The sequence below is a fragment of the Gorilla gorilla genome, chromosome 8 (assembly GCF_029281585.2).
Source record: "Gorilla gorilla gorilla isolate KB3781 chromosome 8, NHGRI_mGorGor1-v2.1_pri, whole genome shotgun sequence".
Classification (NCBI taxonomy): Eukaryota; Metazoa; Chordata; class Mammalia; order Primates; family Hominidae; genus Gorilla; species Gorilla gorilla.
This window is the reverse complement of record NC_073232.2, coordinates 21,049,114-21,066,629: the sequence shown is the minus strand read 5'-3', so window position 1 is coordinate 21,066,629 and position 17,516 is coordinate 21,049,114. Positions and strand designations below refer to the sequence as shown.

Here is a 17,516-nt window from a genome sequence, read left to right as displayed (position 1 = left end):
ATCCGCCCACCTTGGCCTCCCAAATTGCTGGGATTACAGGCGTGAGCCACCGCGCCCAGCCCCTAATGACGATTTTAAAAATAGGACCAATAGCTTTTTTGTTGTTGTTCTGAGTTTTACCAGTGGGGTTAACTACAGCTTTTAGGTGTCACTGTCAAAATAAATGCATAGAACAAGGGAGTGGAGAGCAATGAGGGAGTAAAAGAAAAAGTAGAAGGAAAAGGTAGTTATGAGAAGGTACAGGCTGTGGCATGTACCTGCAAAAATTAAAGTGTTTCTATTGGTCTAGGTTGATTTCTGTGATATTAACATTTTAATAGAGTACCGAAGTAAAGTATTTTTGTATTTAAAAAATATCAATATTACAAATGCTTTTTTTGGTAACCTAGTTTTAAGTGCTGTAATTTAAAACCTATGTTTGAAAATATTTAAGGATACTATTGCTTTTAATAAAAAAAAACGAAGGGCTGGCCGGGCACTGTGGCTCATGCTTGTAATCCTGCACTTTGGGAGGCCAAGTCAGATGGATCACTTGAGGTCAAGAATTCAAGCAGCCTGGCCAATATGGTGAAACCCATCTTTACTAAAAATACAAAAATTAGCTGAATGTGATGGCACACACTTACAATCTCAGGTACTTGGGAGGCTGAGGTGGGAGGATCACTTAAACCCGGAAGGTGGAGGTTGCAGTGAGCCGAGATCGCACCACTGCACTCCAGCCTAGGCAACAGAGCGAGACTCAAAAAAAAAAAAAAAAAGAAAAAAGAAAAACAAAAACACTAAGGCTCAAAAACACAATGGCTCATACCTGTAATCCCAGCACTTTGGGAGGCCCAGGTGGATGGATCACTTAAACTCAGGATTTCGAGACCAGCCTAGTCAACATGGGGAAATCCCATCTCTACTAAAAATACAATTACCTGGATGTGGTGTTGAGCACCTACCGTTCCAGCTACTTGGGGGGCTGAGGCAGGTGGGTCACTTGAGCCCGCGAGGTCGAGACTTCAGTGAGCTGTGATTGTGCCACTGCACTCCAGCCTGGGCGACAAAGTGAGACCCTGTTTCAAAAAGAAAACATAAAACTAAGAAATTTAGGTAATTTTCTACTTCTAAAATAGAATTTTGATTTTCTTTTTTTTCTTGAGGCGGAGTTTTGTCCTTGTTGCCCAGGCTGGAGTCCAATGGCGTGGTCTTGGCTCACTACAACCTCCGCCTCCCGGGTTCAAGCCATTCTGCCTCAGCCTCCCGAGTAGCTGGGATTACAGGCATGCGCCACCACACCCGTCTAATTTTATATTTTTAGTAGAGACGAGATTTCTCCATGTTAGTCAGGTTGGTCTCGAACTCTCGACTTCAGGTATAATCCGCCTGCCTTGGCCTCCCTAAGTGCTGAGATTATAGGCATGAGCCACTGTGCTTGGCCGAATTTTGATTTTCTTATATACAACTCTTAGATAATTTAGGAGTTAAAACGTGAAACACCATGCCTAAAAGAAATTAGACAACTAGTTCTGAGTAGAGAAATATATTTTTAGAAAAGAAAAATTCAGAATTTTCCTGCAAAGTATGGTTTTTTGTTCCACAGTTACTTTCAGTTAACTATAAGCCTGTACTATAGGCCAATGCTATCCAATAGAACTTTCTGTGGAAATGTTCTGTATCTGCCGTGCTGTGTATGGAAGCCATTAGTCACATGTGGAATTGAGCACTTGAAATACAGATACTGACTGAAGAACTGAATTTCAAATTTTATTTAATTTTAATTAATTTACATTTAGGTAACCACATATGACTAGTGCAGCAGTTTTTGGGTGATAATTTTTTCTCCAACGGATATTTAGCAATGTCTGGAGTTATATTTGGTTGTCAAAATGAGGGAGGAGCTACTTGCATGCACTGCATAGCAGGCAGGGACACTGCTAAACCTCCTACAGAGCACATGGTGGCCCCTTCCCTCTAAAACCAAAGGAGTATTTTGCCCAAACTGTCAATGGTGCTGAACTTTAGAAACCGTGGGCTAATAGCTACTCTGTATTGACAGATACAGCACAGAACATATGGATTTTAGGTTCATGTTTATTTATAAATTAACTTCAACTAATACAGATGAAGAAGTTAAAAGTCTAGTTTAATTTGAGATAGATAACGGTTTTTGTATCTGAAAGTTTGATGATAAGGTTAGAGCAATGAAGTGAGATTCGTGAGTCCGCTGTTCTGTTTTGTCCGTTGACATATAGGAGGCAAGGGCTTGTTTTTGTTTCCTTTCTCAGCTGAAATACTGACATTGAATATTATATGAGATAGTGAACCGCCATATTTCATGGTTGTCAAATGCTAGGGTTAAAGCTGACTCAAAATGTTCACAGATATATTCTGAAGTATTTACAATTAAATGACATATTGTTTTGGAGTTGATAGTGGCTGAATCTGAGTGATGGGTACGTGGAGGTTCCTTATATTATGCTCTCTACTTTTGTCTGGGCTTGGATTTTTCCTTATAAAAAGTAAAAAACAAGTACTTAGACATAGGCCTAACTAATAATGATAGGATGTGGAATGTGATGAATAACTTATTTTGTCACAGAAATAGTATTCATTTTACATGCCTTTATTTACTCTTTTACAATTGCCAAGTTGCATTAATATGTTCTGTTTAAAAGAATAGTGTGATATCATTTAAAAAAGTCACTGCATCTATGGTACTGACATTCTTTCCCTCTTACAGATTGTCCTGGGTCACATAATGCCAGCTGAGCGTAAAAAGCCAGCAAGTATGGAAGAAAAAGACTCTTTACCAAACAACAAGGAAAAAGACTGCAGTGAAAGGCGGACAGTGAGCAGCAAGGAGAGGGCAAAAGACGATATCAAGCTCACTGCCAAGAAGGAGGTCAGCAAGGCCCCTGAAGACAAGAAGAAGAGACTGGAAGATGATAAGAGAAAAAAGGAAGACAAGGAACGCAAGAAAAAAGATGAAGAAAAGGTGAAGGCAGAGGAAGAATCAAAGAAAAAAGAAGAGGAAGAAAAAAAGAAACATCAAGAGGAAGAGAGAAAGAAGCAAGAAGAGCAGGCCAAACGTCAGCAAGAAGAAGAAGCAGCTGCTCAGATGAAGTAAGGCAGTTGATTGTATTTATTGATGTGAGGGAATGGGAAGACTGGAATATTTTGGGAAAAAAACATTATTTGAAATATAGCGTCCTGGGTGCAGCTCTTTAAGAATTGGGAGTATCTTAATTTACTTGTTCTGTTAGTTTGACTGACTAGAGGCATGCTTAAGGTGCGTTAATTATTCAAATTAAATAATAGTAACAATCTTTAATGAGTACTGTTTTGAGGTCCTGGGTAATCTTTTATTTATTTATTTATTTATTTATTTTGAGATGGAATTTTGCTCAGTCGCCCAGACTGGAGTGCAATGGCACCATCTCGGCTCACTCCAACCTCCGCCTCCTGGGTTCGAGTGATTCTCCTGCCTCAGCCTCCCGAGTAGCTGGGATTACAGGCACCTGCCATCATGCCCAGCTAATTTTTGTATTTTTGTAGAGATGGCGTTTCACCATGTTGGCCAGGCTGGTCTTGAGCTCCTGACCTCAGGTGATCCGCCCGCCTCAGCCTTCCCAAAGTGCTGGGATTACAGGTGTGAGCCACCGTGCCTGGCTGTTTATTTTTTAAAGACTTTTTTTCATACAAAATTAGTCAGGCATGGTGGCGCATGCCTGTAGTCCCAGTTACTCAGGAGGCTGAAGTAGGAGAATCGCTTGAACCTAGCAGGTGGAGGTTGCAGTGAGCCAAGACTGTGCCACTGCACTCCTGCCTGGGCAACAGAGCAAGACTGCATCTCAAAAAAAAAATAATAATAATAATAAAATAAAAACTTTTTTTCATGGTATGATAGTACTCCGTTTTTAAAAAAAATTGAAAACCTTCAGTTGGCTGATGTTTGTTGAGTTCTTATCTATCAGACATTGTACAGAATACATTAGCATCTATCCTTAGGACAATCCCAGTGAAGTAAGTTTTATGATCCTCATTTTACAGATTAATAAAATGAAGCTTAAGGAGGGTAAGTTGCTTAAGGTCACAGCAAATAGTAGAGCTGTTGGGATTTAAAGCTAGGTTGGTCTGACTTTAAAACTTTCGACTATTCATTAAGCACAATTCCACAATGCCTTCCATTCTTATCTTTATTTAAATCTGTTTTTAAGCTTGTAAATCTGTGCAAGTAAATAATAAACTAGTGAAAAATGTAGTTCTTATAGGAGAAACACCAGAGATGCATCAGCAGTGACTACTGTTGAATAGCATAAGCTCTTCTCTAAATATAAAACTTATTAGGCCGGGCATGGTGGTTCACGCCTGTAAACCCAGCCCTTTGGGAGGCTGAGGCAGGAGGATTGGTTGAGCTCAGGAGTTCAAGACCAGCCTGGGCAATATAGCGAGACCCTGTCTCTATGAAGAAAAATAAGGGAAAGCATAAATATATAACTTATTTATTTTTTAACTAAAAAAGTTTTTTTTTAATTTAAGAGGGCACCTTACCCTTTTTAAGCTTCATTTTATTGATCTCTAAAATGAGGCTTGTAGAATTTAACTTCATTGGTACTGTCTTAAGGATATTTGCTAATATATTTTGTACAGTGCCTGGTAACATAACAAGAGCTCAACAAACTCCAGCCAGGCTGGAGTGTAGTGGTGCAATGCCAGCTCACTGTAGCCTTGACCTCCCAGGCTCAAGCCATCCTCCCACCACATCCTCCTTGGTAGCGGGAACTACAGGTGCATGCCACCACACCTGGGTATTTCTGTACTTTTTGTAGATAGAGTTTTACCATGTTGCCCAGGCTAGTCTTGAACTCTTGGACTCAAGAAGTCCTCCTGCCTCAGCCTCCCAAAGTGTTGGGATTACAGGCGTGAGCCACCATGCCTGGCATAAAAAATCGTTTTTTGGAAACGATGTCTTTCTTTTTTTTCTAAGTTAGTCTGTAATTGCTGAGCTCAAGCGATCCTCCCACTACAGCCTCCCTAGTAGCTGGGACTACAGATGTACACTACTGTGCGTGGCCAAATATATAATTTAAAAAGCTTTTTGCAAGCACGATTTTGTATAGATCTCTAGAACAGCCACCTTTCTTCTCAGAGTTGTTCTTTAGGACTTCTACTTTCTTCCCATTTTTGGGGGGGTGATGAGGGCATTGCTGTTGTTACCCAGGCTGGAGTGCAGTGGCTATTCTCAGGTTCCATCATAACGTACTGCAGTCTCCAACTCCTGGGCTCAAGTGATTCCTCCTGCCTCCTGAGTAGCTGTCATTACAGGCTCGTGCCACCACCCCTGGCCAGGACCTCTTTTTAATAAGGAACAGAAGCCTTAGGTCTGCAAAGCTATAGTAGTGCCTAGTTTTGGAATATTCAGAACCATGATTCTTAAGAGATTCTTTTTTTTTTTTTTTGAGACAGGGTCTTGCTCTGTCACCCAGGCTGGAGTGCAGTGGCCTGGTCTTGGCTCACTGCGATCTCTGCCTTCTGGGCTCAAGCGATCCTCCCGCCTCAGCCTCTTGAGTAGCTGGGACTACAGATGCATACCACCCTACTTGGCTAATTTTTGTATTTTTTGTAGAGACGGGGTTTTGCTGTGTTGCCCCGGCTGGTCTTGAACTCCTGAGCTCCTGGGAAAATTTCAGATATATGCAAAAATAGAATAGTATAGTGAACTAGTCCCCCATCTACCTAGCATCAATAATTACCCACTTTTTCCCCCTGGAGTATTGTAGAGCATCATAGCATTTACCCATAAAAACTTCGTTATATAAGTGTTTTCAATGCAGCTGAAAATTGAGTTATTTAATGTGTGTACATACTTTCTTTTCTTTTCTTTTTTTTTTTTTTTTTTTTTGAGACAGAGTTGTTTCACTCTTGTTGCCCAGGCTGGAACGCAATGGTGCGATCTCGGCTCACCGTAACCTCCGCCTCCCAGGTTCAAGCCATTCTCCTGCCTCAGCCTCCCGAGTAGCTGGGATTACAGGCATGTGCCACCATGCCCGGCTAATTTTTGTATTTTTAGTAGAGACAGTGTTTCTCCATGTTGGTCAGGCTGATCTCAAACTCCTGACCTCAGGTGATCCACCCGTCTTGGCCTCCCAAAGTGCTGGGATTACAGGCGTGAGCCACGGCACCCAGCCTTGTACATACTTTCTTAAAATGTACTTTCACTGCTCATTTTGTATTTGTGTGTTGCTGGGAGACTTCAAAGAGATACTCAACTGTCCATGTGCTCAGTGATAGAGGCCACCTTTCTGTTAATATATTGTAGCTTTTAATGGAAAAATCAAATAATTATCTTATAACTCAGGGGTGATTATCTCAGAAAGATGAAAATGTACTTTTTTAGAGATTTATAGATATGTGTATAATTTTTTTGAGACAGGGCTCACTCTGTCACCCAGGCTGGAGAGCTATGGTGTGATCATGACTCACTGCAGCTTCAACCTCCTGGGCTCAAGCGATCCCCCCGTCTCAGCCTCCCAAGTAACTGGGACTACAGGCATGTGCCACCATGTCCAGCTAATTTTTTAAGTTTTTTTGTAGAGATTGGTTCTTACTGTGTTGCCCAGTCTGGTCTTAACTCCTGGGCTCTTCCCACCTCAGCTTCACAAAGTAGAGATTTAAGTTATGTGTTTTGTTATCTCAAAAACTTCAATAAACTTCAAAATCAGATTGTCGCCCCTCACTCGTGCCTATTTTATTACTTCTGCAATTTAAACTTGTTCTGTCTTTTTAGTGGAAAAATAGGTATATTTGTTTTTGGTTATACTTTTCAGTATAAACTGAGTCTACTAGGTTTTTATTAAGTTTCTTACTTGATAGTTGTCTTCTGGTTCCTTTCCAAATTTTCTAAATCACTTGAATTTTTAAGAGCCCAAACATAGCAAGGTACTTTGTTAAAGGTTTGGCTAATGTGCTGAGGATGGAAAAACAATATCTAACATTGCAAAACTGTTTTTTTTTTTTTTTTTTTTTTTTGAGACGGAGTCTTGCTCTTTCGCCCAGGCCGGACTGCAGTGGCACTATATCGGCTCACTGCAAGCTCCGCCTCCCGGGTTCATGCCATTCTCCTGCCTCAGCCTCCTGAATAGCTGGGATTACAGGTGCCTGCCACTGCGCCTGGCTAAGTTTTTGTATTTTTAGTAGAGACGGGGTTTCACTGTGTTAGCCAAGATGGTCTCGATCTCCTAACCTCGTGATCTGCCCGCCTCGGCCTCCCAAAGTGCTGGGATTACAGGCGTGAGCCACCGTGCCTGGCCTTTTTTTTTGAGACAGAGTCTTGCTCTGTCGCACAGGTTGGAGTGCAGTGGCATGATCTTGGCTCACGGCAACCTGCGCCTCCCGGGTTCAAGCGATTCTGCTGCCTCAGCCTCCCGAGTAGCTGGGACTACAGGCGCGTGCAACCATGCCCTGCTAATTTTTTGTTATTTTTAGTAGAGACGGCGTTTCACCATGTTAGGATGGTGTCGATCTCCTGACCTCGTGATCTGCCTGCCTCGGCCTCCCAAAGTGCTGGGATTACAGGCGTGAGCCACTGCCCAGGCCTCAAAACATTTTTAATGCATTTTTTTATAGTGCTAATTATTATTATTATTATTTTTTTTTTTTTGAGGCAGAATCTCGCTCTGTTGCCCAGGTTGGAGTGCAGTTGGGAGATCTTGGCTTACTGCAGCATCAGTCTCCGACTCCCAGGTTTAAGCAATTCTCCTGCCTCAGCCTCCCAAGTAGCTGAGATTACAGGTGCCCACCACCACGACTGGCTGATTTTTGTATTTTTAGTAGAGACGGGGTTTCACCATGTTGGCCAAGCTGGTCTCGAACCCCTGACCTTAGGTGATCCACCCGCCTCCCAAAGTGCTGGGAGCCACCACACCTGGTCTTGTAGTGCTAATTCTTTAAATAATTCTTTGTGTATAATTGTTTTATTTTCTCTTTGCCCATTGCTTTTATTTGTTTCACATTTTACATCCTTCCTAAACATACTATATTTTTCATAGTAGCATTATATGTCTTACCTAGTTAGCTTGCCAGTTGGCAGAATGATTTTTAATTTTAATCTAGTGTCAGTATCCTCTGCTCTGTGACATTTGTTATCGACCTCCAGTACTGGGCTTCTCATTAAGATAATACTTGTTATCGTTAGTTGTTAGTAAAATGTCTTTATGTGTTTTTTTTTTTTGAGACAGAGTCTTGCTCTGTCGCCCAGACTAGAGTGCAGTGGCACGTTCTTGGCTCATTGCAACCTCTGCCTCTTGGGTTTAAGCATTGTGCCTCAGCCTGCTGAATAGCTGGGACTACAGGTGAGCGCCATCACGCCCAGCTAGTTTTTGTATTTTTAGTAGATGTGGGGTTTCACCATATTGGCCAGGCTGGCCTTGAACTCCTGACCTCAGGTGATCTCTCTGCTTTGGCCTCCCAAAGTGCTGGGATTACAGGCATGAGCCACCATGCCTGGCCAGTAAAATGTCTTTAAAAGTAGTGAAAGGCCTTTTGAATCTTGTAGATTGTTATACTTAGATAATTTTTTTCATTGGCTTTTTACTCTTAGGGGATTTGTGTATAATGCTTCAAAATGTAGAGAGTATTTTATTTATTTGTTTGTTTTTATATAGAGAAAAAGAAGAATCCGTTCAGCTTCATCAGGAAGCTTGGGAACGACATCATTTAAGAAAGGAACTTCGTAGCAAAAACCAAAATGCTCCGGACAGCCGACCAGAGGAAAACTTCTTCAGCCGCCTTGACTCAAGTTTGAAGAAAAATACTGCTTTTGTCAAGAAACTAAAAACTATTACGGAACAACAGAGAGACTCCTTGTCCCATGATTTTAATGGCCTAAATTTAAGCAAATACATTGCAGAAGCTGTAGCTTCCATCGTGGAAGCAAAACTAAAAATCTCTGATGTGAACTGTGCTGTGCACCTCTGCTCTCTCTTTCACCAGCGTTATGCTGACTTTGCCCCATCACTTCTTCAGGTCTGGAAAAAACATTTTGAAGCAAGGAAAGAGGAGAAAACACCTAACATTACCAAGTTAAGAACTGATTTGCGTTTTATTGCAGAATTGACAATAGTTGGGATTTTCACTGACAAGGAAGGTCTTTCCTTAATCTATGAACAGCTAAAAAATATTATTAATGCTGATCGGGAGTCCCACACTCATGTCTCTGTAGTGATTAGTTTCTGTCGACATTGTGGAGATGATATTGCTGGACTTGTACCAAGGAAAGTAAAGAGTGCTGCAGAGAAGTTTAATTTGAGTTTTCCTCCTAGTGAGATAATTAGTCCAGAGAAACAACAGCCCTTCCAGAATCTTTTAAAAGAGTACTTTACGTCTTTGACCAAACACCTGAAAAGGGACCACAGGGAACTCCAGAATACTGAGAGACAAAACAGGTGATTTTCAAATGTTTCTCAGAGTTGAGAATTTATTTTGGAGCTCATACTTAAAAATGTTTAAAGTCTTCATGCCACTGAAAGAACTTATGGAAAAGGGGCTCCTTACAGGTGATTTCTTAACATTCCAGGAAAATTTCAAAGTAGAACAGTCTGAGTACTCATGTTTTAATGTGAGTCTACAATAGATTTTGTTTCTGATTTTTAAAAAATCTGCCAAGTAGATGGTGATTTTTGCTTTGTGGATGTGTATTCTTCCTGTGATTTTAAATACTCCTTACTAATCAAGGGGTAAAATTTCCTTTTCTGTCACTTAAACTTACCTGCTAATATTTTTCTGTGTGCTTTAACGTTCTCTCTATAACAGGTTTGCTTTCATTGTTTTGTATTTTAAGTTCCTTATGTCACTGTTGCTCTTCTTAAGAAAATGAGTCATTAATTACCAGTGGTATTTCAGATTAGAGTTTTGGGAAATAATGCTCAAAATTAGCTGTGAAAAAATTTCTTAAATGCAACTACAAAACTCATTTGTAGGAGTCTTCTTCCTGGGGGCATTCATTTAAAATTCTAAAGGAGGAATGTACTGTGCCAATTTTGGTTGTTAAAAGGTATGGTAGAGTACTGTGTAGTATTTGTACCTGAGGAGCAACAAGAAGCTAGAAGTTGATGGAGTTGCTAGGCATTAGGTCAATTTCTATGGAGGATGGATTTGGAGGGAGGCTGAGGGGGTCTAGCAAAGAGGTAATAGCCATAGCACGTGGCTGAGTATTAAACTATTTTAATATTTCTACAACTATTTATATTGCATGGTTGAGAATCTGAAATTACTGTTGATCAGAAATTTGTATAGGAGGAGATCCTTTTCTAGTTTCATAAGTCTGTGGTAGGGGAGGAGTGGTTTAAGTAGTTACCACTAGAAGATGATTGACCAGAAGATTGAACAGGAGTAGCGTATGCCAGTAGTACAGTTAGGGCAGGGTCAAGGTAGAGACTGTGGTTAAATCTTTGTGGCTGAAGGTCACTCAGAGGTGAGAATTTAAGACGGCAATGGTGTTATCAATAGTTCTTTTAGGAAAAAGGAAAAGGCTTATCCTTGTTTTGTGTTTTGATTTGCGAGGACTGGTTTAAACTTTGAAGAGGCAACCTGAGAGTGTACTTGTACCATCAGTGATGGACTAGAAAGGATTATGGTGGTGCTTTATTCATACTTCTCACTTACTTAGGGCTTAATTATGATTTCCATATGCTTTGTCAATTTCATAGTCCTTTGCTCGTACATTCTACCTAATACATCATAACTGATTTGTGAGTATGCTAATAGTATGCTAATGATTGATTAGTTCTTGGCTACTTTGAGGGTGTATGTGTGTGTATTTGCTTTTGATTGGACTCAGAATCTTGGAGAGTGGAGAGATTCTACGATGTTTTCATCCAATCCATTCACCTTTCCAAAGTAGGAATACATTTTTTAGATTATCTGACAGATAAAATTATTTTTCCTCTGAATACTTCCCAAAGGAGCTCAGTTCTCTCGGTGCCATTGCACTGTTGGAAACACTTGTGGGCTAGGAATTCTTTGTTACATCAGGTGGAAATTTAACTTCCCACAAAATGGTTCCCTTTGATTTGGTTCTTTTTTCTGGTATGGATGGAATACAGGTACTTGAAGTAGGAAATCTATGAACTTGTAACCTGTTCACAATTTAATGAAACACAGAAAGTGAGAGTGAGCATTTAGAAATTATTATAGGAATTTTCAGGCTGGAAATGGTGGCTCACACCTGTAATCCCAGCACTTTGGGAGGCCAAGGTGGGTGGATCATCTGAGGTCAGGAGTTTGAGACCAGCCTGGCCAACATGGTGAAACCCCATCTCTACTAAAAATGCAAAAATTAGCCAGGCATGGTGGAAGGCCCCGGTAATCCCAGCTACTTGTGGGGGACTGAGGTAGGAGAATCACTTGACCCCGGGAGGTGGAGGTTGCAGTGAGCCGAGATTGTGCCATTGCACTCCAGCCTGGAGGACAAGAGCGAGACTTCGTCCTAAAAAAAAAAAAAAAGTTTATAGGAATTTTCAGTGGTCATGGTATTCTTACTATATTTTTACAGAAGTGTCCAGTGGTTGGGGAAGGAAAGGTGGCCCTTTACCACAGATGGTTTGAGGAATACCAGTAGAGGACATATGTGTCCACTTTTATTCCCATGACAGTATCTCAGATATTCAGACTGCCGTGATGTTTCCCTTTTCTCGTCTCCATGTTAAATACCTCCAGTTCTTTCAGTTTGCTCCATGATTTCCAGACACTTCACTACTCTTAGGATACTTGTTTTGGATGCATTCTTTACTATCTGTGACCTAAAATTGCCTTAGTTTTTATAGCTACCTTGTTGTTCTTTTGGTTTTTGTTAAACTTATTTGCACTAAAGCTTTATTTCTCATATGAACTGCTGACAAGCCACTTCTTCTTCACTTTAAACTAGTGAAATACAATTTTTAAAGCCTAAATGTGTACTTGCATATCTCTGTTAAACTTTATTTAGATGCTTTTTGTATATTATTTTAGCTTTATGAAAGCTTTGGATATTGATTACGTGTGTATTATTAATAGTACTGGCTGGGTGCGGTGGCTCACTCCTGTAATGTCAGCACTTTGGGAGGCTGAGGCAGAAGGATCGCTTGAGCCCAGGAGTTTGAGACTAGCCTGGGCAACATGCTGAAACCCCATTGCTACAAAAAATATAAAAATTAGCTGGGTGTGGTGGCATGCGCTTGTAGTCTCAGCTACTTGGGGGCTGAGGTGGGAGGATCAGTTGAGCCTGGAAAGTCGAGACTGCAGTAAGCCATGATCGCACCACTGCACTCTAGCCTGGGCGACAGAGAGAGACCCTGTCTCGAAACAAAAACTGAATAGTGCTTATCTTCTGGTCACATTCAGCTTTGATAAGCAGCTCTTCTATTTTATTATTCAAGTCATTGATAAAAATTTGAAAAGGATGTAGTTAAGAATACAGCTTTGTGGCCTTTCCTTAGAAACTTTTATCCATTTGTTACAGACCTATTAATCCACAGTTATTTGAGAAGTTTACTTACATAGTGTAAACTGACCTTAGTATTGTCACAGCCTATTTATTTGTTTGTTTATTTATTTATTTATTTATTTAGAGATGGAGTCTTACTGTCTCCCAGGCTGGAATGCAGTGTCATGATCTTGGCTCACTGCAACCTTTGCCTCCCGGGTTAAAGCAATTCTCCTACCTCAGCTTCCCAAATAGCTAGGATTACAGGCCTGCGCCGCTACACCCAGCTAATTTTTGTATTTTTAGTAGAGATGGGGTTTCACCATGTTGGCCATGCTGGTCCCAAACTCCTGACCTCAGGTGATCTGCACACCTCGGCCTCCCAGAGTGCTGGGATTACAGGCGTCAGCCACCGTGCCCGGCCATCATAGCCTTTTTATGATGGGAGACTTTGCCCATTTAGATGTAATGATTTGAGGATGTGAGAATCTTAATCACCATGTAGAAAATAATTGGCATATGGCTTAATAAATCACTCATGCCTTAGGATAGCTTCAACTTGAGCAGCCACTATAGAGAAGATGCAGATACATAACTGAGCAAAAAAGACATGAGGAATGGATTAGTGCACAATCCCTATTGGCCTAATGATAGTTTCCTACCTTCTGCAAGGGTACATTATGGTGTTCTGCTAAAATGATCATTTTGTCCCTCCCAGTCATTATCCAGTAGCTGTGTTTTTTTTTTTTTTTGTAACAGGGTCTCCCTCTTACCTGGGCTAGAGTGCAGTCGTGTGATCATGGCTCAGTGTAGCCTTGACCTCCTGGGGCTTAAGGGATCCTCCCACCTCAGGCTCTCAAGTAGCTGAGACTACAGGCACGTGCTACCATGCCTGGTTATTTTTTTAATCTTTTTATAGAGAGGGAGCTCCCTATGTTGCTCAGGCTGATCTCAAACTTCTGGGGTCAAGCGATCCTCCTGCCTTGGCCTCCCAAAGTGTTGGGATTATAGGTGTGAGCCACTGTGCTCGGTGCCACCCCACCTTTAATTAATAAATAAATTAATTAATTTTTTGAGACGGGGTTTCCCTGTGTTGCCCAGGCTGGAGTACAGTGGCGTGATCTTGGCTCGCTGCAACCTCCGCCTCCTGGGTTCAAGCGATTCTCCTACCTCAGCCTCCTGAGTAGCTGGGACTATAGGCACATGCCACCACACCCAGCTAATTTTTGTATTTTTAGTAGAGATGGGGTTTCGCCATGTTGCCCAGGCTGGTCTCGAACTTCTGACCTCAGATGATCTGCCTGCCTTGGCCTCCCAAAGTGCTGGGATTATAGGCGTCAGCCACTGTGCCTGCCCCCCATCCCAACCTTTAAAAGAATTTTTGTAAACATAGAGATATGGTCTCACACTGTTGTCCAGGCTGGCCTCGAACTCCTGGGTTCAAGCAATCCTCCTGCCATGGCCTCCCAAACTTCTGGGTTTACAAGTGTGAGCCACTGCACCTGTCATCTAGTAGGTGTTTTGAGGTTTTTCTATATCATAGGACTAAATAATGGGCAATAGTTCTTCCAGTAAGGTTTCCCTGAGGTGTGATAAAGCAAGAAGACTAAGCTAGCTGATATTTAAGATTCCTACCTAGTTAAATTTCTTTAAGCCTTTTATTCAATATCTTTTATTATTTTATTTTGTTTTTTTGAGACAAGGTCTCACTCTGTCACCCAGGCTGGAGTGCAGTGGCAGGCTGAAGTGCTCACTGCAGTCTCTACCTCCCAGCTCAAGCAATCCTCTATCAACCTCCTGAGTAGCTGGGACCATAGGCACGTGCCACCACACTTGTCTAAGTTTTTGTATTTTTGGTGGAGACAGGATTTCTCCATGTTGCCCAGGATGGTCCCAAACTCCTGAGCTCAAGCCACCCGCCTGCCTGGGCCTCCCACAGTGCTGGGATTACAGGCATGAGCCTCTGTGCTTGGCCAATATCTTTTTTTTTTTTTTAGATGGAGTCTTGCTCTGCCGCCCAGGCTGGAGTGCAGTGGCATGGTCTCAGCTTATCACAACCTCCACCTCCTGGGTTCAACCGATTCCCTTGCCTCAGCCTCCCGAGTAACTGGGATTACAGGCATGCACCACCACGCCCGGCTAATTTTAATTCTCTATTTTTTTTTTTTTTTTTTTTTTTTTTAGTAGAGACGGAGTTTCACCATGTTGGCCAGGATGGTCTCTATCTCTTGACCTCATGATCTTCCCGCCTCGGCCTCCCAAAGTGCTGGGATTACAGGTGTGATCCACCACGCCCAGCCAAATATTATTTTTTGTTATACATTTTGGTTAAGTGATTGACCTGGTGAGTTATAATTATTATAAATTTAAAAATGTCATCCAGTAGTATTTGCCTATTTGGAATTAATAGCCTTACTTTCTCGGTGAGTTTTGCCTTTTATAATGTTAAGTGCTCTTTATATGCTTTGAAATGCTTTGTACTTTGAAATATTATAGAGGTCCTATTAGTATATTTTGGGCATTTAATTGGATGAAGAAATGATTTCATTTTCATGGCTATAACTCAATTATGTTACAGAATTTGTTTCTTTCAGTATAGTGAAATCATGAATTCAGGTAGTAGGCCAGAATTCTTGTTTGAGTAATCTCAAAATATCTTTATTCCTTTTTTTCTCCCTAATTGGTGGAAGTGGTAACAAGTTTCTCTTCAGCACCCCTGACTTAGTACCCTCATGACTGCAGGCTTAGTCTAACAGCAGTGAGTTGACAAAGTTCAGGAAAAAACATTTAAGTAGAATGCAGACTTTTTCGTCTGCTCATTGTTAAAAAAAAAGTCAGAGGTTTCTTTTATGAATGCTAATTCTTGAGGCATTATTGACTGATATTGAAACTTAAAAACACATCAGCCAATAATGAAATGGTACTGCTTTTACTTTCACTTTCCTTCCAGATGAGTTGTACCTTGCTTCACAGGTAGGTTGTTTAAATTGGTAGTATTTAAGCACAATTAAGATGTTACTTCTCTGTACTTTAGATGTAGTGTTATAGCTGTAATGTTCTAAGAGCTCTAAAATTATGTCCTAGATATTCTAATTGTGTTTAAATGACTTTGCTGTAGTAGTAGTACCCATTTTAATGGGTACAGTTTTGCTTTGCTATGTTCTAGAGTCTTTTTACAAGATTATGAGATATCCATAAACAATTCTAAAATGAAACCAAAAGAAAATCTAAGATAATTTTTTTTTTTTTTTGAGACGGAGTCTCCCTTTGTTTCCAGGCTGGAGTGCAGTGGCATGATCTCAGCTCACGGCAACCTCCGCCTCCCAGGTTCAAGCAATTCTCCTGCCTCAGCCTCCCACGTAGCTGGGACCACAGGCACATGCCGCCACACCTGGCTAATTTTTTGTGTTTTAGAAGAGACAGGGTTTCACCGTGTTGCCCAGGCTGGTCTCGAACTCCTGAGCTCACACAATCTGCCCTCCTCGGCCTCCCAAAGTGGTAGGATTACAGGCGTGAGCCACTGTGCTGGAGTCTCGCTCTGTCACCCAGGCTGGAGTGCAGTGGCGCAATCCTGGCTCACTGCAACTTCCACCTCCTAGGTGCAAGCGATTCTCCTGCCTCAGCCTCCTGAGTAGCTGGGACTACACGCACCTGCCACCACACTCGACTAATTTTTGTATTTTTAGCAGAGACAGGGTTTCACCATGTTGGCCAGGCTGGTTTCCTGACCTCAAGTGATCCGCCCGCCTTGCCCTCCCAAAGTGCTGGGATTACAGACGTGAGCCACCGCATCCAGCCAAGAAAATCTAAGATAATTCTAAGGCCAATTTTTATTAAAATTGGACAGAATGCTGGAGGAGATATAAAACCCAGTGGTTTTTCTGGGGTCTTCTTCATGATCATTCTTTTAAAGATTTTATCCATGTGTTATATATAATTTTGTATGACTGCACAAGGGCAAAGTTAAAATGAATGTTCTGTATGTTTGTCAAGACTTTTCCTTTTTAATTTGGCTAATGATTAATAGAATTTGGCATTGAAGTTCTTGCCTTTCCTATGTTAGGCTTTGGCACTTTTTTTCTCATGAAAATACCATTTTACATTAACATAATAAATCACACATATGATCCTTTTTTTTGAGACAGGGTCTTGCCCTGTCACCCAGGCTGGAGTGTCATGGTGCAGTCATAGCTCACTGCAGCCTCGCTATCTCCCACCTCAGCCTCCCAAGTCGCTGAGACCACAGGTATGCACCACCACACCTGGCTAATTAAAAAAAAATTTTTTTTTTTGTAGAGACTTGGTTTCATTATGTTGGCCAGGCTGGTCTTGATATCTTGGGCTCAAGCGATCCTCCCACTTTGGCCTCCCACAGTGCTGAGAATACAGGCATGAGCCACCACACCTGGCCTATATGATCTTAATTGATCCTAACAGTACCTATATTACATAAATGCCTATATTTTGAAGATGGTAAAACAAAGGGATTAAAGGGCTTGCCCAATATAACATGGAAAGTGAGTGATAGAGTCAGGTTCTTTTCTTCCTCTTCATACTGTACTTTTCACAATTATGTAATATCCATCCATATTTACATTTAGCACTTGTTTTTGAAGTGTATAGTATACATGTTAGCTGCTCAATATTTACCAAGTCAAATCCAAACGAGAGAGGGACCCAAAAGAGGAAATAAAATAAGCAGTTCTGTGTTGAAGGCTTGCCTTCATGGACGTGTTTGAGAGACATTTTAACTTCACTATAACGTACAAAGTGGATAATTATAATTTGAAAGGCAGCATAGTCCAATATTTCAGAGCGGGGACTCTGGAGCTAGAGCACTGTCATTTGCACATTCTGCAATCTTGGGCAAGTTACCTAGCATCTCTGTGCTTCAGTTTTCCCATCTGTAAAATGGGCATAACAATAGTTCTGTAACTCTGAGGTAAATGTGAATCATATAGTGAATTCATATGTGTAAAAGCACTTAATAACAGTGTCTGGCACATTGTAAGTATTTAGTAAATGTTAGTTAGCTTTTATTAATAGATTGCCTGCCTGACCTTTCTGAAAG

At 41.2% G+C, this 17,516-nt stretch overlaps 1 protein-coding gene across 7 annotated transcripts in view; it reads left to right on the top strand.

Moving 5' to 3' along the window:
• Positions 1-17,516, top strand: part of UPF2 (UPF2 regulator of nonsense mediated mRNA decay) — a 123,072-nt gene that overhangs the window by 5,027 nt on the left and 100,529 nt on the right. For all 7 annotated transcript variants that reach the window (XR_004071605.2, XM_055352325.2, XM_055352322.2 and 4 more), the window contains exons 2-3: positions 2,726-3,108; positions 8,649-9,428. Coding sequence is in view for 6 of the 7 variants with exons in the window: in XM_055352325.2 (XP_055208300.1) it covers positions 2,744-3,108; positions 8,649-9,428 (1,145 nt within the window). In the remaining variant the exon portion in view is untranslated. The remainder of the gene's footprint in view (positions 1-2,725; positions 3,109-8,648; positions 9,429-17,516) is intronic.